The sequence below is a fragment of the Gekko japonicus genome, unplaced genomic scaffold (assembly GCF_001447785.1).
Source record: "Gekko japonicus isolate JY-2015 unplaced genomic scaffold, Gekko_japonicus_V1.1 scaffold1406, whole genome shotgun sequence".
Classification (NCBI taxonomy): Eukaryota; Metazoa; Chordata; class Lepidosauria; order Squamata; family Gekkonidae; genus Gekko; species Gekko japonicus.
Window position 1 is genome coordinate 424,203 of NW_015160254.1, and position 26,309 is coordinate 450,511.

Consider the following 26,309-nt stretch of genomic DNA (forward strand, 5'->3'; position numbering starts at 1 on the left):
TATGTTGGTAGACTTAAGAAAATTGAAGGTTCACACAAACACATTACCCTTTTTTCTTGGTTTGGTGTGTTTATTTCCGAACATTAATTTCTATAGCAGGCGAAAAAGGTATCTAAAGCAAGCAACAGGATGTGGGCCTTGTCTATGTCTGGAGGATATAGGGGATGTAATTCTTTCATTTAGACTCTGCCTTTCAGTGGGGACCCAGAGCAGCTTGCAACGTTCCCTTCTGTTTTATCCTTTATTTCCAAACATTAACTAATTTCTATAGCAGGCTAAAAAGGTGGAGGAATCTAAAGCAAGCAACAGGATGTGGGCCTTGTCTATGTCTGGAGGATATAGGGGATGTAATTCTTTCATTTAGACTCTGCCTTTCAGTGGGGACCCAGAGCAGCTTGCAACGTTCCCTTCTGTTTTATCCTCACAACAACCTTGTGAGGATAAGTCTTAACATGAAAGTCACGCTTGACTTTAAGCCCGGCCGTGTCGAAGCGCTGCAGGACAGCCCGCAGCCGGTCTGCGAAGGACGAGCCATGTCCAGAACCAGGAAACATCAGTGTGAAAGTCCACAGCCAGTAATATCACATCAGCCTACTGATAATTAGTGGGAATCCCTGCAACCAAACCCCAGGAGTTTAACAGTGTCAGTAGTGTATGTTTGGCACAGTTAAAGTCTTCCTTGGTTATTTGAGACCTACCTCTGAATGTGCGGTCTTAATTCCCTTGAAGAGTAGCTTTTGACATGCAGACATCAGCAGGTGGTTGTGTGTATTTCTGTGTTGCAAAAACCATCACTTGATGACTTTTGTGCATCAGGTTGCTGTGAAAAGCACAAGCCGTTTTCTTCGTACTAGTCAGATATGACCCTGGAGAAGGCAACAAGCCCCCCCACCACCACCAAGGTGATTGCGGAGGAACTCCCCAGTTGTTCACAAGCTTCCTCCATTCTCATCTACAGCACCAGGAGTTTAACAGTGTCAGTAGTAGTATATGTTTGGCACAGTTTAAGTCTTCCTTGGTTATTTGAGACCTACCTCTGAATGTGCGGTCTTAATCCCCTTGAAGAGTAGCTTTTGACATGCAGACATCAGCAAGTGGTTGTGTGTATTTCTGTGTTGCAAAAACCATCACTTGATGACTTTTGTGCATCAGGTTGCTGTGAAAAGCACAAGCCGTTTTCTTCGTACTAGTCAGATATGACCCTGGAGAAGGCAACAAGCCCCCCCACCACCACCAAGGTGATTGCGGAGGAACTCCCCAGTTGTTCACAAGCTTCCTCCATTCTCATCTACAGCTTCTTGCTTCTCACAATGCCATTTTTTTGGAAGTGCTCAGTGAGAGACAGAGGGTTTGGTGGAAATAACCTTGTCAGTTTGGCATAGTGCCAGTTTTGTGTAGTGGTTAAGTGTGTGGACTCTAATCTGGGAGAACCAGGTTTGATTCCCAACTCCTCCATAGTTCTGACAAGAGCTGTCCTTGAAAGGGCAGTTCTTGAAAGAGTTCTCTCAGCCCCACCTACCTCACAGGCAGTGTTCCCTCTAAGCTGAGTTAGTGTGACGGTTTTTTAGCCTCCATCTCACAGATTTTCGTCTCAGCTCAGGAAGGATGGCTCCAGAGCAAACTAATTTCTGCAGCAGCCAAATCGCTCGCTCACAACTTTAATGCCAGTAGCTCACAGAGTACAATTTTTGCTCACAAGACTCCACGGCTTAGAGGGAGCATTGGTCACAGGGTGTCTGTTGTGGGGAGGGGAAGGGAAAGGAGTTTTTAAGCCGCTCTGAGACTCCGAGTGAAGGGTGGAGTGTAAATCCAATCTCCTCCTCCTCCTCCTCCCAGTCGTCATCACAAATAGAATTCCATCCAAGAAATGGTGTGTTTGGATACATGCAATTATGTCCAGTTCTGGATAGATGCAATTATGTCTAGTGTTGTTTTTTCCATCATCCACCTTCGTTCCCTTGAACAATCCCTATTTAGAAGAAGACGTGAACCAAAAACACGGTATCGAACACAGTCTGGCTAAACTCTAAATGTAACCTTTGGGACAAAAGAGTTAAGGAGTGAAGTCAGTATTTCATTAGTGACTTTTTTGCCTGTCTTTTGCGCGTGCTGCCTTAGTCCCATTGTTTCAGCTCTCACTTCCTCTTGAGTTATTCAAATCGATGGTGGAATTTTGAGATAGCAAAATCAGTCTGGGAAATTTGGATGTCAAACGTACTGTGAGGGTAAGAAATATGCAAAGTCCGAAGGTCATATCTGACACGTCTCATTCTAAGAACATAAGAGAAGCCAGTGTTGGATCAGGCCAATGGCCCATCCAGTCCAACACTCTGTGTCACACACTGGCCAAAAATACCAGGTGCCATTCTGATCCTTATCACAGTGAGAATAGGCCGCAGTGTTCTCCAGTCTCCAGAATTGACCAGATTCCTCTGCTCTAGAATGCATGAAACTTGATGGGAATATCAGAATGGGGAGGGCATGCCAGTAGGGATGCCAGCCTCCAGGTGGGACCTGGGGATCCCCTGGAATTACAGCTCATCTCCGTATTACAGAGTTCAATTCCCCTGGAGGGTGGATTCTGTGGCATTGTACACCACTGAGGTCCTTTTCCTCTCCACACTCTCCAAGTCTCCAGTTTCCCAGCCTGGATCTGGCCGCCCTATCTTTCTCATCCCCACCAGTGGCCGGGGGGGACCTGGCAACGTCACTAGAGTAAATGGTAGTTACATGCAGGGGTCATTTCGTAGAAAAAGAGGTGCAGGAGCTCATTAGCATAACTCATTAGCATAACTTATTTGCATATGCCCCCCCCCCCGACATCACCGGAAGTGTGTCAGAAGGCAACACCCACCGCCCAGGCCCCAATGGGCTCTTTTTGGGTTGCTAGCTACACATGCAGATCTGCCCTCACAGAGGACGGAGAGCTTGTACCTGAATAAACCTTGGCCTTAAGGTGCCACTGGACTATTTTGGATTCCTATCTTGGGGGGGGGGCTCTGCAACTTACCTGGCTGCTTCTTGCTCCTTGTGGCCCAGGGTTGCTGGGAGCAGGGGGCGGGGCTTGTTGCATGTGCCCGCCCCCTGGTCTCTTTACTGCCGGAGCTCCGCTCCTGTGCGCTCCTGCAGGAAATGACCCCTGGTTACCTGGATCTGCTGTGGTACTACAGGTCTGATTAATAGTATATGTGGATATTGCTGGAGATTTTGATAAAAGCTGCACCAGCCACCTTAACATTTATACTCATTTACTGTGTTCTAGTCTCTTCAGAAGGCTAATTTGGGGGAAGCCATGAGAAGTATTGTGGAAATTCTTGTTATGGTCTGCTTGTGTTAAATGCCATAGAATCATTTTATTGTTTTTTGTTGCAGCACACTAGCATGGCTACCATTCTGGAGCATGCGTGCTGGAAAAGAGTTGCTGAGTTTGCATTTAAAAATAGTTCTGCTTCCATGTCCACTTAATACTGACTACATTCTTTCACAAATTGTGTTGCATAATGTTCACTGTTCCCTATTTCAGTGTACACTTCCCTTTCCCACAGCAAACTTGCTTTTATAAAGGAAATAAAAACAGCCCTTTGAGATGCATAGAAGGACTTTGTACCATTTAATACTAAACTTGGTTTTAGATGTGAAAGGACAGGTTAGCGTACTGGATCCCTGTTCCTCTCTGACAATATGAAGGGGCTGTGGCTTAGTGGTTGAGCCTCTGTTTGGCATGCAGAAGGTCCCGGGTTCAGTTCCCAGCACTTCCAGTAGAAGGCTCTGGCAGTAGGTGATGTGAAAGACCTCTGCCTGAGACCCTGGAGAGTTGCTGCCAGTCTGAGTAGACAGTAGTGAGTATGATGGACCAAAGTTCTGGTTCAATATAAGGCAGCTTCACATGTTCACTGGTCATTTTGCCTCTCTCTGGCTATAGTCCCACAGGGCAATGACTTAGTATTTAATAACGCAGGTTTATTTTTTGCCTAACAAAATATATTTTTGGTTATTCGAGTAGTACTAGCAAAAATAGCTAGATCAAATCAGTCAATCCTAAATGAAATCAACCCTGACTGTTCCCTGGAAGGCCAGATACTGAAGCTGAAGCTCAAATATTTTGGCCACCCAATGAGAAGGGAGCCCTCACTGGAGAAGACCCTGATGCTGGGAAAGATTGAAGGTCAAAGAAGACGGGGACGGCAAAGGATAAGCTGGTTAGACAGTGTCATAGATGCAACGAACATGAAATTAAGCATACCGCAGAAGACTGGAGGGCCTGGCATGATGCGGTCCATGGGGTCGCGAAGAGTTGGACTCGACTGTGCGACTGATCAACAACAAAGCAAAAATAGCAGAAATAAAATTTCTTAAATTTTAACAAATTCTGTACATGAATATACAATCTCTAAGTAATGAAAGCTGATAGCCAAGTCCACAGGTAATGAACCAGACTTTGTAAAAGTAGATAATGATGTGTTTAAAAACATTTATAAATGCACCTTTCTCTGAGATACGTGGGACCTAAGGCAGGTAACATAACAACAATAAAATCAGCACAAGGAACATCATTAAAAAAATCAGAATTAAAACAAACAGCAGAAAAAACTTAAAATCCAGATAAGACTGCAGTCTTTCAAGACACCTACAGAGCAATCATCTTGATCCAAAGGCTCTTCTAAAGAGTTCTATTTTACAGGACCATCGGAGCTGCAAAAGAAACACGAATCCTAGTTTTCTCTTGGAAAATTATTCTACAACATGGAAGTGGTCACAGGGTGTCAGGATAACCAGACCAGAGGCATCTCTGCTTCATGGTCTCCTACTGGCAGAGGTGGTCCTTGGATGCCTTGGATGCTAGGAACAGCGGGGGGAGGGGAGGCTGCAGCAACAGGGCAAAAGGAGAAAGTCATGTGGGCAAAAATCCCTTCTACCCATGGAAAAGTTCTATTTGGAGCCATGCCACTATTGTTGGGACTCTCCTGTGTGCAGGGGTCATTTAGTAGAAAAAGAGGTGCAGGAGCTCATTAGCATAACTTATTTGCATATGCCACACCCCCTGACATCACCGGAAGTGTGTCAGAAGGCAACACCCACCGCTCAGGCTCCACTGGACTGTTTTGGATTGCTAGCTATTGGGGGGGAGGGGAACGTGCAGATCTGTCCTCGCAGAGGAGGGAGAGCTTGTGCCTGAAGGTGGGCCAGGCTGCTTACCTGGCTGTTTCTTGGTCCTCGTGGCCTGACTGAGGGCTGCTGGGAGCAGGGGGCGGGGCTTGTTGTATGTGCCTGCCCCCTGGGCTCCTTACTGCCGGAGCTCCGCTCCTGTGCGCTCCCACAGGAAATGACCCCTGCCTATGTGGCTTTCTTAGTTCAACTGTTGTGCCATCATGTCACTTCCAACTTATGGTGACCCTAAGAACTAATGACCTCCAAAATGTCCTCTTCTTAACAGCCTTGCCCAGGTCTTGCAAACTGAGGGTTGTGGCTTCCTTGATATTGAGTCAGTCGTCTCATGTCGGATCTTCTTTTCTGACTGCTGTTTCCTGCTGTCTTTTCCAGTGACTCTTGTCTTCTCACAATGTGACCAAAGGGCAATAGGCTCAGTTTAGTCATTTGGCTTCTAGGGAGAGTTCAGGCTTGATTGATCTAGAACCCGCTCATTTGGTATCCGTAAAACTCTCCTCCAACACCACATTTCAATCGAATCAACTTTCTTCCTCTCACCTTTCTTCGGTTGCTCAACTTTCACACCCACCAGGTTTGTAGCAACAGACTCGGGGCTCTTTTGGTAGCAGGAACTCCTTTGCATATTAGGGGACACACCCCTAATGTAGCCAATCCTCCAAGAGCTTACAGTAGCCCCTGTAAGAAGAGCTCTGTAAGCTCTTGCAGGATTGGCTACATTCGGGGTGTGTCGGCTAATATGCTAATGAGTTCCTGCTACAAAAGGGGGCAGTGCTCCATCGATCATTTGTCATGCCCCGCCCCCCAATCAGCTCTAGGGGTTGGTGTAAAATCTGTCTTTCAGGGGTAAATTCTCTGTTTGAAAAAGGAAGGAGCTGAGGTAAAAAGGTATGAATCCTGTCATAAATCTTCCAGGGGTGAATTCTCTATGCAATTGGCTAAAACATACCCTGTTTCCCTGAAAATAAGACTTACCCAAAAAATAAGCCCTAGCAGGATTTCTATGCATTTGTGGTATAAGCCCTAGTGTGTCTTCTTGAGAAAAAATAAATATAAGACAGTGTCTTATTTTCGGGAAAACACGGAAGAGTCTGGATTTTAAAAGCCTGCAGGAGAGGGGGGAGTAAAATCATATTGGAGTAAAAAAAAGAGAGACAGAGATTAAGGAATGAAGGGGTAAAAATGGTGTTGTAGCGGACTCAGAAGAAAGTAAAGAAAAAGACATTACAGGACATTGTTCCACAGTAGCCCTGTAGAGCTCTTATTGGCAGGGAAATTATTTTTAATGGAACAGGAGACTAATAATACGGGATTTAGGCCCAGAGGTGTGTACAAATCTAATATATGCTAATATATGCTACCCCACTGCGGTGGCTCAAGTGGTTAAGATGCTGAACTGCAGGCTGTGGAAGGTCGGTAGTTCAACAGTTCGAGACCCAAGTGTGCCGCATGACGGAGTGAGCTTCTGTCTCTAGTTCCAGCTCCTGCCAACCTAGCAGTTCGAAAGCAAGAAATTGCAAGTAGATAAATAGGGACCGCTTCGGTGGGAAGGTAACCGTTCCGTGCGCCTTGGTGTTTAGTCATGCTGGCCACATGACCACGGAAATGTCTTCGGACAGCGCTAGCTCTTCGGCTTTGAAACGGAGATGAGCACCACAACCCTAGAGTCGGATTCGACTGGCTTTCGAGCAAGGGAGCCTTTACATCATCTGACAACAGGAGATAGACTGGGACTTGATTTTTCTTTTCTGTAAAACTTGCTTCACACAAACGAGGGGCTGGAGTGCTCATTTACATCACTTTGCATACTTCTATGTAGTCTTATCTAGTCCCATAGAACGATGCTTGCGTGCAACACATGCCACTTGTTTATCTGGAGACACTGGAGCAGGGGTGGCCAAACTGTGACGGGAGCCGCATGTGTCTCTTTCACACATATTGTGCAGCTCCCGGCAGGGCACCTGGGGAAGCTAAATATCATTAGCAAGCAAATATAATTGGACAAATAAATATCATTATCAATATCTGCTTTTACCACTTTTGTTTCCTGACGGGTCGTCTAATGGCTGCTTCGAGCTTTATGAAAAAGCGAGATATAAGCCCTTTAAATAAGTATTCAGTGCTTTAAATAAGTATTCATATGATTAGCTTTTACAACAGGCTGGCCCAGTTTCAAACAAATTAATTGCATTTTTAGAATTTATGAGCCTTTCTCTTATCAGACATTGGTTTAGTATTTGCATTTCAGGCTGCAGGAGATTTGTGCTGAAAGTTGAAAGAAAAAGTGTAGATGCATCACTGAGTACAGGTCCATAAAGGTGACTTGTGTCTGATGGAAAGTGAGGGCAAACTGATATACAGAGAGAGGTCTCCAGGCAGGCTTCCCTGTCGGCCCCGAGCTCTGGAACCTCAACGTGTAGTAGAGTATGGTATGGATGACGCTTACCTCCTCTTGCAACCCCAAAGGAAATGGATTTGGGCATGCAGGGGTGAGGAGTAAAGGTGAGGACCTTGGACACTGTTTCCCCTCCACGTGCTGTGATTCCGGCAGGTCTCCCTTGGTCCTTCACTGTCTGCAAATATCAGAAATGGAAACAGCTAGAAGATTAGCACCTCAAATTAGGTCACCTCTGTTTTTCCGGTGCTCCTGTGGCTTTTCCACTTTTCCCACGCATCTCATCTGTTTTCTTGAGACTGAGGTAGTCCCTTTGTTGTCATTCTGTGCAGTGAAGTAATGAAGTTATTAAAAGAAAAGGGGGGAAAGAAGTTATTGAGATGTGGTGGACGTTGTGATCCCCAGTAGACCATGTGTTATATTTTCTTCCCCTAGGTGGACAGTTATGATGTGACAGTGTCGGAAGATCTGGGGGAGATCCAGCTGATAAAAATTGAGAAACGAAAGTATTGGTTTCCCGATGATTGGTACCTTAAGTACATCACAGTGAAAACACCAATAGGTGATTACCTGGAGTTTCCATGTTACAGATGGATTACAGATGAAAAAGAGGTGGTTCTCCGAGATGGGCGAGGTGAGTGTTTGGCACAGTTTTGTTTTAGGTGAGCAGCTGAGTTGAGAACTGTTTTAACTAGCTTTATATGAGCATTCAGGGGTCATTTCCTGTGGGAGCGCACAGGAGTGGAGCTCTGGCAGTAAGGAGCCCAGGGGGTTGGCACATGTGACAAGTCCCGCCCCCTGCTCCCAGCAGCCCTCGGTCGGGCCATGAGGCACAAGAAGCAGCCAGGAAAGTTGCAGAGCCCCCCCCCATCCCGCGTTCAGGTACAAGCTCTCCCTCCTCTGTGAGGGCAGATCTGCATGCCCCCCCCATAGCTAGCAATTCAGAACAGTCCAGTGGCACCTTTAAGACCAAGTTTTATTCAGGTACAAGCTCTCCCTCCTCTGCGAGGACAGATCTGCACGTTCCCCCCACCCCCAATAGCTAGCAATCCAAAACAGTCCAGTGGCGCCTGAGCGGTGGGTGTTGCCTTCTGACACACTTCCGGTGATGTCAGGGGGTGTGGCATATGCAAATAAGTTATGCTAATGAGCTCCTGCACCTCTTTTTCTACGAAATGACCCCTGTGTGAGATTATTCACTTCATTTATGCCCTGCCTTTCTCTTCAATAGGGAGCCAGAGGGGCTTACATCAATGTACTTTCTTCCATTTTATCTTTTAAATTTTTTATTTCTTTCTTTTAAAAAAAACAGGAAAAACAAGGGAAAAAACTTAAAATCCAGCAATGAAATTTAAAAGAAAGAAAGAAAGAAAGAAAGAAAGAAAGAAAGAAAGAAAGAAAGAAAGAAAGAAAGAAAGAAAGAAAGAAAGAAAGAAAGAAAGAAAGGGGGAAAAGGATGTAAAAACAAAAGTATAACAACATTGGTGGCTGATCTACACATAAGTGTCTATAAACAGTTTCCAAATATCTAAAAATAAGTCCCTATGCAGTTGCTGTCTGTATGCCATGCATTCAAATATTGATAGAGTTCTGAGCTCCTCTGCTTTTCTCCATTTTATCCTAACAACAAGCCTGGGAGGTAGTTCAGGCTGAGGGTGTGTGACTGGCCCTAGGCCATCCATCTATCAAGCTTCCATAGCAGAGTGAGAGTTCAAACTTGGGTCGCCTAGATCCTAGTCAGACACTCTTAACCTCCACACTACCTTGGCTCTCTTGTTTACAAATTCAAGGGGGTTAGTCCATGGCTGCCATGGGACTCAGTGGAGCAATATTGTGCAACAATGCCAAGACCACGTCCACACATCCCAGGAAATCTACAGCAACTCATTGTGCAACCGCTTTCATGAAGTTAAGACAGGGAGAGGCATTCTAACCTCTCCCACGTCTTGGTATTCTAACCCCCCCCCATAGTGTTGCCAGCCTCCAGGTGCGGCCTGGGGATCTCCTGCATTTTCAACTGATCTCTAGCTGACAGAGATCAGCTCCCCTGGAGAAAATGGCTGAAGGGTGGACTCAGAAGAAAAATGGCTGAAGGGTGGACTCTACAGCATTGTACTATGCTGAGGCCCCTCCCCAAACCCCGCCCTCTCCTGGCTCCACCCCCAAAGTCTCCAGGTATTTTCCAACCCAGACCTGGCAACCCTACCTATGTCTTTCTGTGCCCCTATAGGACTCTAGAAGGCAGTGAGAAGTTTCTTCTCTACTGGAAAGAGACGTCAGAGTCTCTTAACTGAGGGAAGAGTTGAGAAACAGTGTTCTGACCCCCCCCCTTTAGAAACTTCCCCCTGCACTTAAGGATGAAGGTCTCCTGGAGAGGAGGGAACTTTGACCTAGTATCCCAGATCAGGGATGCAGCCAGAGAGGAGGCATTTTGATCCACCACCCAGAAACATTTTATTGGATGCAGCAAAAAGGGGTAATGAGGACGTTGCCTCTCTTCTTCCCCCTGTTCAGTTACAAACATTTACACACACCCATTTCAGCGGCAAGGACTTCTCTCTTGAGGAATATGGGCCACCCCTCTGTATCCAGCTGGGACTCTGTAGACGCCTCGGCCTCACCTGCATGGGAGACGTGACCATTTCTCAAAGAGATGCATGGCCAGAGTATCCTAAATTCAACGGGGTGGGGGGATTATGTTGTTGTGTTGTTCAGTCGCACAGTCGAGTCCGACTCTTCGCGCCCCCATGGACCAGATCAGGCCAGGCCTTCGGTCTTCCGCCGTCCTCTGAAGTTTGCTCAATTTCATGTTCGTTGCATCTATGACACGGTCTAACCATCTCATCCTTTGCCGTCCCCGTCTTCTTTGACCTTCAGTCTTTCCCAGCATCAGGGTCTTCTCCAGTAAGTGCTCCCTTCTCATTGGGTGGCCAAAGTATTTGAGCTTCAGTTTCATTATCTGGCCTTCCCGGGAACAGTCAGGGTTGATTTCTTTTAGGATTGACTGATTTGATCTTCTTGCAGTCCAAGGGACTCTCAAGAGTCTTCTCCAGCACCATAGTTCAAAAGAATCTATTCTTCGGCGCTCGGCCTTCCTTATAGTCCAACTCTCGCAGCCATACATGACTACTGGGAATACCATTGCTTTGACCATGCGGACTTTTGTTGGCAGGGTGATGTCTCTACTTTTTATCATTTTATTATGGCAGTGGCAAAAAAATCTTTTTTCTTGGGAGAAATCACCTTCTAGCTACTCTCAACCTGGCCATATCTCATGCAGTCTAAACAACACTTAGTGAATGTTCCCTGAAATATACTGGGTTCTAGACGTGTTCAGTGATCAGCTCATATTTATTAAGTGATTTAGCTCAACTACAAGACAACTCTCGCCAAACACCACACCCAACACCCACCCACTCCCCGTGATAGGCTGTTTACAAGATAACTCCAGTTCAATAGATCCCTTTCAGGATCCTAGTAGTCTATCGTTTAGGTGTTCAAGCTAGGACAGTTCTCTGGTGCCCTTTGAGCTTAATACACAACATTCCCCAAGTGTGACAATCACTTTTGAGAGCCTGGAACAAGAATAAAGGTAAAGGTCTCCCTTGCTCGAAAGCCAGTCGAATCCGACTCTAGGGTTGCGGTGCTCATCTCCGTTTCAAAGCCGAAGAGCCAGCACTGTCCAAAGACGTTTCCGTGGTCATGTGGCCGGCATGACTAAACACCAAGGCACACGGAACGCTGTTACCTTCCCACCGAAGTGGTCCCTATTTATCTACTTGCAATTTCTTGCTTTCAAACTGCTAGGTTGGCAGGAGCTGGAACTAGAGACGGGAGCTCACTGCATCATGTGGCACCCGGGTCTCGAACTGCTGAACTACCGACCTTCCACAGCCTGCAGTTCAGCGTCTTAACCACTTGAGCCGCCGCAGCTCCTAGAACAACAATACAAAGAAGTAATTCTGTCGCTCCAAGAGCAATTCTAGTGCTTTTTACCAGCTTACCTGGAAAAGAAATTTGCCTGATGTTGCAAATCACTCCACACCCATTTCCAAAGGAAAGAAAGGAAAGAAAGCCACATTTAGAGACAAGTTATATCCTTGATAAAGATAAGTCATGCTCATTTGGATTTCTTAAAATTTCCCAGGTGGACGCTGTTCAGCTCTGGTTGTTATTTCTTAACTTTTCATTTAGCTACAGTTTTGCGCTTCGTTTTCTTCCGTATTTGGACAAGACTGTCATGCTTCTCAAATAGTTAATCTCCAATTCTTGTTACCCTGTTATTTTACAGGACCATTTATAATTTCTTCAAACCCATTGCCAGTGAGAATTGCACCTTTTCTATGTATTCTATTTTCAAACAAGATCTTAGCTTTGCAGACAAAACGCCTGATCTGAAAGTAATTTTCTGCATGGCTACATTGCTGCACTAACAGCTAAATCCTATAGCAGTAGAAAAGAGGAAGAGTCCAATAGCACCTTAAAGACTAACAAAAATTGTGGCAATATATTCAGGTGGGGCAGTCGTGTTGAGTCCAGTGACACCTTTAAGACCAACAAAGTTTAATTCTGGGTATAACCTTTCATGTTCATGCACACTTCATCAGATATATCGAAACAGTTTTCCTCAAGCCTTATGTATAGGGAGAGAGAGGGTGGCAGTATTTAAAGTGCTTCTGGACTCTTGCTCTTTTTTACTGTTACAGACAGACTAACACAGCTACCCATCTTGAGCTAAGTCCTATGTCCCAGACACCAGCATGTTGCCACTGAATATACTTGCTCAGCAGAGGGAAAATATGCACAAAAAAAATGCAATTTTGGGAATGGGGGGGGGGGAGGAAGGTGAAAGTATAGCACACTTGGGGTTCCCAAGTTCCCCCCCCCTGGGGTGAACTAGCAGGGAGGACTGGAAAGTGTCCCAAGCCCATGGTCATTGGCTGCCCCCACAGTCCCATCGTTTTGACAAACAAGTCCCCATATAAAATCCGCCTGCTGCGTTCAACGTGTTCATTACAGCTAAGCACTTCTGTTCATCTCAGCAGTGCCAAATGACTCCAATCTGTTAAAAAGGTGCATTTTTTCCCTTAAGTATATAAGCATTCTATAGATGCAGAAGCAAAGAAAAGGTACCGTTGGACAGCAAATTACTGTGACATCTGAGCATTAGGACAAATAATTAGGATCAGGGGTTGTTTCGTAGAAAAAGAGCTAGGGGGGTTCATTAGCATAACTCATTAGCATATGCCACACCCCCTGACATCACCGGAAGTGTGTCATAAGGCCACCCCCCCTGACATCACCGGAGGTGTGTCATAAGGCCACACACCCCGCCCCCAATGGTCCCGGGCGCCGCCGCCGGCCTTGCAGCTTCACTGCCAAGCCCCATGAGAGGGCCCGGCGGTGGACCTGCAAGGCCGGCGGGAGTGTAAGGAAGCCCCGTGAAGGCCCTCCCTGGCCCCAGGCAGGCAGGGGTGGGGAGAGGCAGGGAGGAAGCAACTTACCCTCCCTCTTCTCCTGCCTCCTCCTGGCTGAGTGAGGGACGGAAGCGGGGCGGCCGGAAGCTGGGGGTGGGGCTTCGTCATGTGCCCCGCCCCCGTACCTCACCCGGGGGAACTGTGATCCCCCCCGAAATGACCTCTATTAGGATTAACAGCATTCTTCTTTCCATATCTCTAGGATGTTAGAGACAGGCAAAAATATCTTACTGGTTTCCAGGTTTGATGTTCATTCCAGATTTCATTATCTTCAAAATGGCAAGGGTATGGTCTTCCTCCTTTAGAATGAGTACCCTGGACCTGATTGACCAAGAATGGCTGCTCCCTTCTTTTAAAAGGAGCGATTCTTCTTCCCAGCAACCTGCTTGTCCAAACAGGCCAGCATGGGAAAAGGGATTCACCACTGCCCGTGAACGGCAGGACCCCTCCTCCTGCCTCTCTGCTGACTTCTTGGGTTGCATCCCTTCTCCTAAACTGCTTTGTTTCCCCTTCCTCAGTTTAAAGGGCAGAGGTCTAACTTAACTCTCTCTTTGGCCACACTGTCCTTATCCTCTGAGCATTCACAGAGTATACACCCAACAGTCACAAAGCAAAGTAGAAAATTCTTACACAGATACTTGGATAATTTATTTATTTTATTTATTTCTTGGGATTTATATCCCGCCCTACCCATACGGCCCAGGGCGGCTAAAAAGCGGACAAGCCGAGGTAAAACATCAACTACATTAAAACATCGATACATAAAAACTAAAAAGGTGCTCTGCAGTACATATTAAACATTCAATTTAGAATACATTTCGAAGTTCAAGATGGTCAATCCCTCATTTTCTCTCATTGGGGCCGATGGAGTAAAAAAACGCCGGAGCGCCAGAATGGTGTTCCTCTTCTGGGCAACATTTCACCCCCGTCCAAGGCCAGGTAGATGGAAAACAGCCACGATGGTGGTATAGTGGCCACGGCGGCGGCTCCTACTCGAAAGCCTGGCCGAAGAGCTCCGTCTTGCAGGCCCTGCGGAACTGCACGAGGTCCCGCAGGGCCCTGATCTCCGCCGGGAGTTCATTCCACCAGGTAGGAGCCGCCACCGAAAAAGCCCTGGCCTTGGTTAGGGCAAGCTTGATGTCCCGGGGGCCTGGAACCTCAAGGAGGTCCAGACTCCCTGATCGCAGCGCTCTTGGGAGAACATAAGGGAAAAGGCGGTCCCTCAGGTAGGCTGGACCCTGGCCAGTGTCCATTTGTGACAGATAAAGTGTCATTTGGTCAGGGTCCATTTCACTGATGACATGTGAGGGCGGGGTGGGTGGGTAGGCGGTCTCTAAACCCTGTGTTGCTTTTTGATATCCATGTTATGATCCAGCGGAAGGTCACAAATGACCACATGATTACCACATGTCTCTTTTATCAAATAGACAAAACAATTATTTTATGTACTTCTGTAATGTAGGTGGGGAAAGCAGGGTCTGTATCAGAAGGAAGGCCTTAAGAGGGTTATAAGCAGGCGCCTGAGAAGGCCTCAACTGAAGAGAGAGTGAGTTGGAAACGGGGCTTGAGTGGTCAAGAGAAATCCACCAGCCTTATAAGCCCCAGCGGATAAACACGTGCCACAAACGGACCGAGGTTCACCGTATGTGATGAGGGGACCTAGAGGACCATTTTAATAAAGAAAGCTTTGCCTGAGGTCATATTCTATCCTTACTGTTTCATCGTCTTGTTCTAGCCAAGCTTTCCAAGGATGACAAAACTCAGATTCTTAAACATCACCGACGCAAAGAACTGGAGGATCGCCAGAAAATGTATCGGTGAGTTTCCCCATGGCTTCGCAGTTTGTCCTGTATTCTGAACATTACCCAGAGGGCTGAAGAGATTAGAGATCTAATCATAATGGCACAGGCAATACTTGCAAGGCTGTGTCTATGTCAGGATACTAGCTGGAGCACAGTCAAGCACCGATCTGTTCTCCAAAAGATCAGGAACCTGAGGGAACAGGCACAGTGAAAAACAGGAAGTTTCAGGTTAGAACCTGTTCTAGACATTTTGCAGAAGTACACTTTTTCAAAATTCATGCAAAAGCTATCCCAGCTCCAGGACTCTTTTTGTAGAAAAAGCCCAGCAGGAACTCATTAGCATAATAGGCCACACCCAACAGCAGGAACTCATTAGCATATTGGGCCACACCCCTAACAGCACAGCTCATTAGCACATTAGGCCGCACCCCCATGTTACCAGAAGTGTGGTCATCCAACCACACCCACCTTTTGCTTGTTATTCTGTTGACCTTGTTTGTTGTCAAAACCCAGGGCCTTTTTTTGTAGCAGGAACTCCTTTGCATGTTAGGCCACACACCCCTAATGTAGCCAATCCTAATGAGTTTCTGCTGTTGGGCGTGGCCTATTATGCTAATGAGTTCCTGCTGGACATGGCCAACTTGGGAGCCAGCCGGAACTCCGTTCCTGTGCGTTCCTGCCCAAAAATAGCCCTGCAGCTAGCTCATTTGCTCCTTCTCTGCTTCTGCACAAATTGGGAATGTTGCAAACTGATCCCAAATTCATTTATTAGTATGTTTTCCTCCTTACTTACCTCTACAGATGCTAAGGCCTGAGGGGAAAACTAGAAAAATTCAGAAAGAAAATTTTTTTCTAGTTTTTTGAGGCCCTTTATTGAGGCCCATTCGCGGGAAGGGCGGGGTATAAATGTAATGAAAATAAATAAAAATAAATAAATGTATATAATCTTAGATATGTATACGTCCATAAATACAATTTTAAAATTTCAGTGTATGATTCATAAGAAAAATTATTATTATGACAAATAATTGAACTCAAACAATACATTATAGCATTTATTTTGTTCTGTGCTAATTCCTTTTTTAAGTTTAATTAAATATTGCTTTACCAAGAAATCACATTTAAATATGTCAAAGTCTGTCCTTCTTTGTTTTCCCCAGAATCCATAAAAAGATTTCCAGCTTCCTGAAAAATAGGCTGCCTAACTCAGATAGATAGTTTTGCTGTTTCGTAGACTATCTTTAACCAAGATTTAATATTCAAATAATCTGTCTTTTCCCAATTCTATGCTAATAGCATTTTTTCCTGGTGTAAAAAAGACGATGCCTTTGTGAATTCTTTGAAATATAATTGTGTGGGAGTCCTAACAAAGCTTGGATCATTCGGAATTTCTGTTTGATAATTTTTTCCAAGTATCTTTTCCTCAAATACCTTGACTGATAAACACCTTCAGAACATGCTTAAATTTTGATTTGTTTTTAAGTCACAATTTTTTGCACACATATTGATTAGTTTGGTAAATCTAGTTTAATTTGTATAGAGTTAGGTACCACTGTTATGTTATTTTATAAAAGTTCTCCTTCATCCTTTCATTTATGGCTGAAGTGGGTGTCGATGCAAAAAAGAATTGCTAGTCTTTCTCAGAATTCTTTTCATGTACTATCTTTTGCCCTATTTTAAAAATTAAAAAATTAAAAAATAATTCAATGTAGAAGAGTAAATGGGAGGTTGTAAACATTTCTGAGTGCCTCCCATGTAAAATAACTTTTCAAATGCCGTAAGTCCGGTTGGTTAGTAACTTTCTTTAAAATAAGAAAGCTACACATCTGGAAAAACTGAAACCATTCAGCTCCTAAATTCTTTTGCATCGTTTCAATGTATGATGAATGATCACCATTACCATCTGTTACTCTTGTACAATTAGTATTCATTTAACTCATCCGTAGATCCATAATTTTGAAATTTGTATTGTAATGACTGATTGAAATAGCAAAGTTTGAGGACCCAGGAATTTCAGACCTCAGTAACTCCCTCTAGTTATGGATTACAAAATAGAAAATCCATTTTTTTATGATTTGTGATTTTTGTGAGTACCGTGGAATCTGTGCTAGTAGTGTCAAGCTGCCTTCCTGTTCAAAATAATAAACCATGGCACGTTGTCATCATAATGAATCAGTTTACTGAAAATCTTTTAAGATTGCAGAATGATAATATTTTATTAAGTTAGGGCAGGCTGGCCCTCCATTTCCCCTCTTTTTTCATAGTATGTCTGAAGCTACACTTGTTTATTGTTTATTAATCAAATAAACGTTATAAGTTCTCTTTGCTGCTCTTGTAATGTTGCCCCTTTCTGCACTGACGGCTTGCTGTGGAGAATCCGAGGAGTCAAGCCTTAAGGGTTCACTTCGCAGTCCTACCCATTCCCTCCGCACTGGTTTTTCCCTCTTTGGTTTATTTATTTGTGTATTCTGTGTGCATTCTGCATCTACAAGCAAAACCCGCATTTTTTGAGCTAACCGCCTGCCAACCCCTCCCTCCCTCCTTCCCTCCCTCCATGATTCTGCAAAAAGAAAGAGAAGGGAGAGGAAAATACAGACCCACACATGCAAGACTGACAGGGAATCCCCTAGTCCTTTATATTTACTGATTCCTTCTTGTGGTCTTTCTGGCTTTCCTCCTCCCAAGACAAAAGAGGACATGTTCTCCTGCTCAGGCAAACTGCTCAGGCGGTTAGCTCAAAAAATGCGGTTCCAGCCAGAGCCGGCTCAGGGTGGCTTACATAAATAGCATAAGAATAATGTAATTGTCTGTTTAATGTAAGCTGCCCTGAGCCGGCTCTGGCTGGGAGGGCGGGGTAAACAAACAGATTAAAATTCGACAACATCAGTTAATACAAGTAAACAATGCTAAAACCATAAAACATAATAAAGTGCTAGTATCCGTGGTTTCACAGCGGTGTTGTTACTTAATTCTCTCATCTTACAGTCGGCTCCTTGATCTTCTTAGATCATCTTAGGCAGTAAGCTCAGGCTGTCATTAGGAGTCCCAGGGAAACAGGCCTCTCCAACCATGGTGCCCGCTGCGGGTTCTTCCGCGGCCGTATCGGCCACTGCGGCGGGACTGGCGCGTCCCGCGCCAAGTTCTTTGGCAACCTCGGACACGGGACGGAGCCATGGGAGCAACCGGGGGGAAGAGGGCAACTATATTTCGAAGCCCCAGTGAGATGGGGGGGGGGGCCTAGCTCAGGGGAAGAACAGAAAACCCTTACCTTCCAGGCTGGCGGTTACCGCGGGCACTACCGAGGAGGCTGGGGTGACAGACACTTCCGTTATGCACCCCGAGCCTCAAGAAGTTAAAGAACAATATTCCGAAAGGGGGAAGGGAGGACACGTGCAGCCGGGAGGTTGGTTGAGGGGCAGGCTGGGGGAAGAGCACAGGGTGTTTGAAATCACTGTAATAAGCAAATAAAAAAAGGAAACAAAGAACACCGGGGAGGAGTTCAGAGGATCGAGTTCCGAAAGGCACAGAGAGAGAGAGCCGATTCTGCTGAAGACGAGACGGGGAGTGTGACGAAACACCCCTGCTCGTCTAATTCTGAGGTGTTCGTTTCCAACGTAGAAAGACCCAACACGGCGACGGGTCATAGGGCGCCTGGGGCTGACGAGAATCCCGACACATGGGCTGTCAGTTGTTAGTAGTGGCGGCAGCTCCAAAAGCCTAGCGGATCAGCTCTGTTTTACAGGCCCTGCGGAACTGCAAAAGGTCCTGCAGGGCCCTGGTCTCTTCCAGGAGCTCATTCCACCGGAGTGGAGCCACCACCAAGAAAGCCCTGGCCCTGATTGTTGCAAGCCTGGCCTCCTCGAGACTCGGGAGGGCCAGCTGATTCTGGGTCCCTGATTGCAGTGCTTTCTGGGGTACATGTGGGGAAAGGTGGTTCCCTCAGTTATGTCGGTCCCTGGCTATATAGGTCTTAAAAGGTAAGAACCAGCACCTTGAAGCGAATCCGGTATGCTATGGGTAGCCAGTACAATGTCTGAAGCACAGGCTGGATGTGCTCCCAAATAGGGAGTCCCATCAGAAGCCTGGCCGCGGCATTTTGCACCAGCTGCAGCTTCCGGATTTGTGACAAGGGCAGTCCCATGTAGAGGGCATTACAGTAGTCCAGTCTCGAGATGACCATCGCGTGGATCACTTTTGCCAAGTCATTGTGTTCGAGGAAGGGAACCAACTGCCTGCTCAGCCAGAGATGATAAAAGGCTGACTTGGCAGTGGCTGCTACCTGGGCCTCCATTGTTAAGGAAGCATCTAGGAGCACTCCCAGACTCCTAACCTCCAGAGCTGACACCAGTGGTGCCCCCACCGAAGGTTGGGAGCGGGACCCCTACCCTCGGACCAATCCAACTCAAGCACAGGACCTCCACCTTCGTCGGATTCAATTTCAGCCGGATCAGCCTAAGCCAGCTAGCCACGGCTTGTAGCACCCGGTCTAGATCTTCCGGTTTGGAGTCTGACTGACCGCCCAACAACATCCAAAAACTAACCAGGGTCTACTCTGCTTAGCTTCTGATGAGAGCATGCTAGCCTGGGCCATTCAGACCAGGGCCATCTTAAAATACATGCTTATTAAATCTTTACAACTGGCCTACTGTGTATCACACAAAACCATCTAAGCTAAGGGCTTTAATATCCTTTAGTATCATGTTAGATAACATTCAGAGCCCCAAAGGCAGTGAAAGGAGAGAAGAGGCAAGAAGCAATTAGACACAAGATGTTTATCCAATGCAGCCCATGCTTGCTTGGAAGAGAGTCCCAGTTTTAGGCCCAGAGCAACCTTTGCGGGACCTGCTTGGAAAGGCTGTAGACAACCAGGAATGCCTTCCTTTTCTGGGGTGCTTTCTGTAGTGGCTGCCTGGCTGGTTTCAACAGTATACTGCAAAGAGGGTACATAGCTGTATGAATCTGATTAGAAACAAACATTCAGAACATGGGCAGAGTCCAATACTTTGAAAGATTTAATCTCTAAATGGACCATCCCTTGAAGATTTTAGACCACGGAAAGTGCTCTGAACACCTTTGGTGTTTCAGTGCAGAATCTTCCAAGACATATACACAAATACAAATGTTCAGTCTTATTCAGTCTTTACAGCTGTTTGGCGTGGACTGCCCCTTGACCTTGTCCTCACTTCCCATCCTGGGTTCTGCTTAGCTTCTGCCCACAGAACCAACACTGACAGTTCTGGATTGCAGCCTGTTTGCAGGATACCTGTGATTCTTTTCTGTGTCTGGCTGAATTCTTGTCTGGGTGATGTAGCTGCCAAATCAGAGCTGTATGTGGCTACAAGTGTGTTTCGAATCCCCTTCCCTAGGGAATTTGCTCAATTGAGTGAGACACTACCTTGAGCCAGACTCTGGGGAGCTAGCATGTGTGTTCCCTAAATAAGTTACTAAATAAAGTTGCTAGCATCTGAGGTTTTGCTTATATAACCTGATCAGTGTTTCAGTGACTGTCCTTTCCGCACTTGGATCTCATCCCTAGTTTTATCAGAGTTCAACCCAGGACACAATACCTTGCATTTATTCCTGGTTATAACAGCATCCGTTTATCCCAAGACAAGTGTGGGACAAAACCGGGGTGACCTCAACGTAATGTGGAAACAGGAAATACCCCGAGATAATTACAGGGATGAACTCGAGTGTAGTGTAGAATGCAAAAATTTGTTGTTGTTCAGTCGCACAGTCGATTCCGACTCTTCGCGACCCCATGGACCAGATCACGCCAGGCCCTCCTGACTTCCGCCGTCCTCTGAAGTTGACTCAATTTCATGTTCGTTGCATCTATGACACTGTCTAACCATCTCATCCTTTGCCGTCCCCGTCTTCTTTGACCTTCAATCTTTCCCAGCATCAGGGTCTTCTCCAGTGAGTGCTCCCTTCTCATTTGGTGGCCAAAGTATTTGAGCTTCAGTTTCATTATCTGGCCTTCCAGGGAACAGTCAGGGTTGATTTCTTTGAGGATTGACTGATTTGTTCTTCTTGCAGTCCAAGGGACTCTCAAGAGTCTCCTCCAGCACCATAGTTCAAAAGAATCTATTCTTCGGCGCTCGGCCTTCCTTATAGTCCAACTCTCACAGCCATACATGACTACTGGGAATACCATTGCTTTGACCATGCGGACTTTTGTTGGCAGGGTGATGTCTCTACTTTTTATCATGCTGTTTAGGTTCGCCATCACTTTCCTCCCAAGGAAATCTTTTAATTTCATGGCTGCTGTCACAGTCTGCGGTGATCTGGGATCCCAGGAACGTGAAGTCTGTCACTACTTCCACGACTTAGTACAGAATATGAAAGTGGTAATTATTTGTGGCTAACTGATCTGGCATCACGGCTTGATTTTTTTTAGTGACACTGTTTTGAGCCGTATAAACCACAAAAAGCAAATGTGCTGTTGATTCACTAGTTCTCTTTTTTTATCATCAGATGGGGAGAATGGCATCCAGGCTTCCCCTTAAACATAGATGCCAAAACTCACAAAGAGTTGCCTCGCAACATTCAGTTTGACAGTGAAAAAGGAGTCGACTTCATTTTGAATTATACCAAAGCGTAAGTATCGCCATACAATACTCATGTTATAGGTAGATTCAGGCATCTAAGACACCAACGAAAGTTTCAGGGTATAAGCTTTCTGGGGTCAAAGAGCTTTGTCTTGCAAAAGAGTATACCTTGAATCCCGTCTTGGTCTCGAAGGTGCTGCTGGACTTGAATCTGACTGTTTTACTGCAGACCAACATTGGTGTCCTCTGAAACTGAAAATAAATGTCTCCCGGAAAGCACTTCGCTCAAGTGATCAACATGCATTGGAAGCCCCTGGCCCAGAGAGCGTCCGGTTGTCCTCAGTAACTTTCCGAAACCAAATCTCTGCTCTACCCTCCCACCCATTCTTAAGCCCCGAAAGGGAGGACCCAAGTAGGATTGAGGAGCCATGGCTTTTTGGCCTAAATGGTTGCACTCGGAGGAAACGCAAGTATCAGCTTATAAGATGCCTCCTCTCTTGCCCAATGATGTCAAGTACAGAAGGTGCAACCTGGATATTAAAAACACTAAAGTATTCTATGGAATAATAGGAGGCTACGACTCAAATTTTCACTTCTTAATAAACCAAGTAGTAAAGGGGGTTTGGGACTCCCATCCTTGCGTAAATATTATGAAGCAGCACAACTTAAAGCAATAGTTTTATATGCAGACCCACAATGTGGGAAAACCTTGGGTACATATCGAAGCCTTTCCAGTACTCCCAGATCTCCTACATGAAGCCATTTGGAACAACCCGAAAAATAGACCGAAAACTGTGAAAAATAACAAGTTTTCATCTTTTACATTAAGCATGTGGGATAAGTCACGATTGGTTTTTTAAAAAACACACTAAAGTAGAGATTCTATGAACAAATAGTTCCCCCCCCCCCGGACAATCGGTAGTTATGGAGATTTCTGAGACCACTGTTACCGTTAGTCTTCTAATTTTCGAATGGTGAGGATTAGGATGTTCTCTGTTCCAAGCAGGTGTTTGTGGTGAGACTTGCTATACAAGAGGAACAGCTAGTTCTCATTGAATTACACTGCTTCTTCCTTCTTGTCAGGTTTGTTTGTTTGTTTTGCTCTGTAGGCCTGCCGTTTAGTGCTCCTTAGTCACCACTGTGGCAAGCTGTTCCTGGAAGTCTACTGACAGTGTGAAAGAGTCACTCTGGGGCTTAGAAATAACTGCAGGCACCATTAAGGAAATACTCGCTTCTGCTTTCCACACTCTGTTCACAATATAGTCCATCGGGTTGTCTAAAATGGCATCTTCTTCAACCAGCGGTCTGTGAAGCTTCCTTGTTAAGGGTTCCTTTATGGCCTGCCGCTGGATGTAACACACACCCCCCCCATTACCACCTCCATATTTGGTTGGGCAAGATCAGCTTCATTTAAATCGTCATTTAAACTGGAAGGAGCAGGGAAGCGCTATCAACCTTCTTGGAGCACACCAATAAATATGCGGAGGTTTCCCTTCTCACCTCCTTCTGGCTTGCTACTCCTCCCTGTATTTCAGAAGGACAAGGCCACGGTTATACTGGCCTTTCACGTGCTTTCTGAGCTGCTGTAAGAACCACATTATGCCCAAGGAAGCTGCAGGTGAAATGCCTTTTTATCCCCCTCTAAAAACACTACAGTGCGGTGCGGTGGTTCAAGTGGTTAAGACGCTGAACTGTAGAAGGTCAGTAGTTCAGCAGTTCAAGACCTGGGTGCCGCAAGACGGAGTGAGCTCCTGTCTCTAGTTCCAGCTCCTGCCAACCTAGCCGTTCGAAAGCAAGAAATTGCAAGTAGATAAATAGGTACCACTTTGGTGGGAAGGTAACAGCGTTCCGTGCGCCTCGGTGTTTAGTCATGCCGGCCACATGACCACGGAAACGTCTTTGGACAGCGTTGGCTCTTCGGCTTTGAAACGGAGATGAGCACCGTAACCCTAGAGTTGGATTCGACTGGCTTTCGAGCAAGGGAACCTTTACCTTTACCTTTAAAAACACTACCAGGCACTGTGCTGCCTTCTGGGCACTCTGTTCATTCACAGAAACCAGAAGCTCAAAGTTAGCCAGGTACTTATTAGGATATTGGGTTAATATAGCAGAGTTTTGCCCAGTCATAGAAGTGTGATACTGAGTACAGTAAACAAATCTCCCAAGAAGGATATTTCAAAAAAGGTAAACTTAGATTTATTCAAGTAGATCCAGTTCAGATTCAGGTTGTAGTCGAAAGGAGAGAGAGAGGCCTGATCTAAAGAGTACGTTCCCCTATCACAAATGGCCAGCTTCTCCAGCATCATGTGTGTGGGAGTATGAGGGCATCACATCTGCAGGAGAGACCTGCAGAGACATGTGTCTCCATGGAAGGCCATGTAGAGGGAGGGAGAGGACAAAGGGAGAGAGGGGAGGGGTCAGAAGGCAGCTCCCAGGTTAAGATAAAGAGAGGCATCCCATTCAATGAGATAACACCTCTACACACTTAGGGTGCGTTTAGACGGGGGCTTTACAACGGTTAGGGTGCGGGTTCCAACCGGTGTACTTACGGGCGTTCAGACGGCGAACATCTGCCTCCCGTCCCTAACCGTTGTAAATCCTTTTAAACCGTTGCACTCTGCCACTAGGTCCGAAGTGGTGGTAAACAGAGTGCAACGGTTGAAAACGGTGCCCCCCGGCGTCTGATCGCTCTCCTCCGTTGCGCAGCCACTTCCGTCGGAAGCCTGAGGCTTCCGGCTTTCCCCCGCCATTTTTTTTTAACTAGCCGATATGCGCTCAGGCGAAGCTTCGCCCTGAGTGTTTGTTAAAATTTTTAAAAAGCCCTTACTTTACCTTTAAAGTTTAAATGTGAGGGGAGGGGGTTGAGCATGCTCAAAAATCGCCATTCTCTGAATGGCTGCCTGTGCGCATGCTCAAACAGTCCTTTAAAAAAAACGCCGACACCCGCAGCGTGTGAGCGGGCGTCCACCGGAGGGCTCCGCAGACAGGAGGGTGAGTCTGATCGCGTTTATGCCGGCAGAAACGCCCCGTCTGAACGCACCCTTAGAGTGATGTAGCTGGGCCCCCTCCCCCATGGCCAGGCATGCTCACTCCAGCACTGATTCCAGGCCCATCTGAGTGATCAATACATTTCTTCTCAGATAATAAAGGCTTTTACCACCGTGATGCTACCGCCACCAACACACTTGTTTAAGACACCAACTTTAATAAAAGGCTTCCAAGTGGTCTCCAGCACTGGTCTTAAATGAGTTACAACAAACAATTGATAATATTATTGATAAGGCTGTATTGAAAGTAATGCTTCCCTTTCTCTGTTGTGAATGTTGTAAATGATCTCCTCCTTTTTAAAAAGGGATTGGGACACTGCTGGATTTGTTAGTAGCCTATAGCGTAGAGGTTTTAACACTGTGGAAGAAGCATTCATGGGGGACTTAGAACACCTGTGAAATGAGCATAGACTTCTAGGGATGGTTATTATCCTGAAGTTGGGGCCCCCCACTGTCGTTAGGTTTGTGAGAATTTTTCCATCACCGTGTGCCTTTTTATGATCTGGGGAAAGCTGCTGCTTTGTTCTAACAGATTTTCCTTGTCTGTGAATTTAGAAAGAGTCAGGATTCCCCCCCCCAAAAAAAATTTCTCAGATTTTCTTTCCAATGCCAGCGTTGGACTAGGTTGCAAATCCAAAGATCAACAGGTTGTGCAAGTGTGACTGTGCAGATATCTCTGCATACGTAACGGATTATTGGTGCTGGGGTAATCCAGGGCTGAACTCAAGTCCAGTAAATTTCAGGAACTCTGGTACCACATGTATTTTGCTCCAATATACCCGATCCCCACAAATGTATTCAAATTTCCTGCAATCTCATGTCCTTACATCATCACTGAGAATTTCATTTCAGAGAAGAAAGGAAATCAGGAAAGTGAAAAATGTTGGTAAGCGGGGAGAACACAAAAAGGGGTGGCAGTTGCTAATAATCATATTTCTTTTCTTTAGGATGGAAAATCTGTATGTGAACCGCTTTATGCACATGTTCCAGTCCTCCTGGAGTGACTTTGCAGATTTTGAGAAGATCTTTGTCAGAATTAGCAATACAATTTCGGGTGAGTTTTCATTATATTTGATTCATGCATCTGTAAAGAGTTTAAAGCATAGGATGAGTAAATTCAGACGTAATCTGAATGTATGCGATTGGTACACTTGGACTGTGTTTCTAGTAGCTTTGCTTTTTTGTAAGTCTTGGTGGTAGTGGAAAGTACCGTCAAGTCACAGCGACTTATGGCAACCCCATAGAGTTTTCAAGGAAGGAGACGAACAGAGGTGATTTGCCATTGCCCACCTCTAGCGCTCTCCCCCAAGCACCAAGAAGACAGAGCATCACTTGCCCCAGAGCCCCTATCTATACCTTGTGGCTATTAGCCACTGATGGACCTCTGCTCCATATGCTTATCTAATGCCCTTTTGAAGCCGTCCATGCTTGTAGCCGCCACCACTTCCTGTGGCAGTGAATTCCAAGTGTTAATCACTCTTTGGGTGAAGAAGGACTTCCTCTTATCCATTCTAACCCGACCGCTCAGCAATTTCACGGAGTGCCCACGAGTTCTTGTATTGTGAGAAAGGGAGAAAAGTACCTCTTTCTCTACCTGCTCTTTCCCATGCATAATCTTATAAACCTCAGTCATGTCACCCCTCAGTCGTCGTTTCTCCAAGCTAAAGAGCCCTAAGCGCCTTAACCTTTCCTCATAGGGAAAGTGTTCCAACCCCTTTATCATTCGAGTTGCCCTTTTCTGCGCTTTTTCCAAAGCTATAATATCCTTTTTAAGGTGTGGTGACCAGAATTGCACACAGTATTCCAAATAGATATGTGGGTGGGAAGAGAGGGGAACAGCTTTTTTTAAAAAAACCCTTTCAAATGTTACT

General features: G+C 45.8%; 1 protein-coding gene across 1 annotated transcript in view; it reads left to right on the forward strand.

Moving 5' to 3' along the window:
• Positions 1-452: 452 nt before the first annotated feature.
• ALOX5 (arachidonate 5-lipoxygenase) overlaps positions 453-26,309 on the forward strand; it is a gene marked incomplete at its 3' end in the record, with an annotated part of 54,788 nt that continues 28,931 nt past the window's right edge. Inside the window, exons 1-5 of the mRNA XM_015414398.1 lie at positions 453-575; positions 7,997-8,195; positions 14,774-14,855; positions 21,318-21,440; positions 25,386-25,492. Of these exons, the coding sequence (XP_015269884.1) occupies positions 453-575; positions 7,997-8,195; positions 14,774-14,855; positions 21,318-21,440; positions 25,386-25,492 (634 nt within the window). The remainder of the gene's footprint in view (positions 576-7,996; positions 8,196-14,773; positions 14,856-21,317; positions 21,441-25,385; positions 25,493-26,309) is intronic.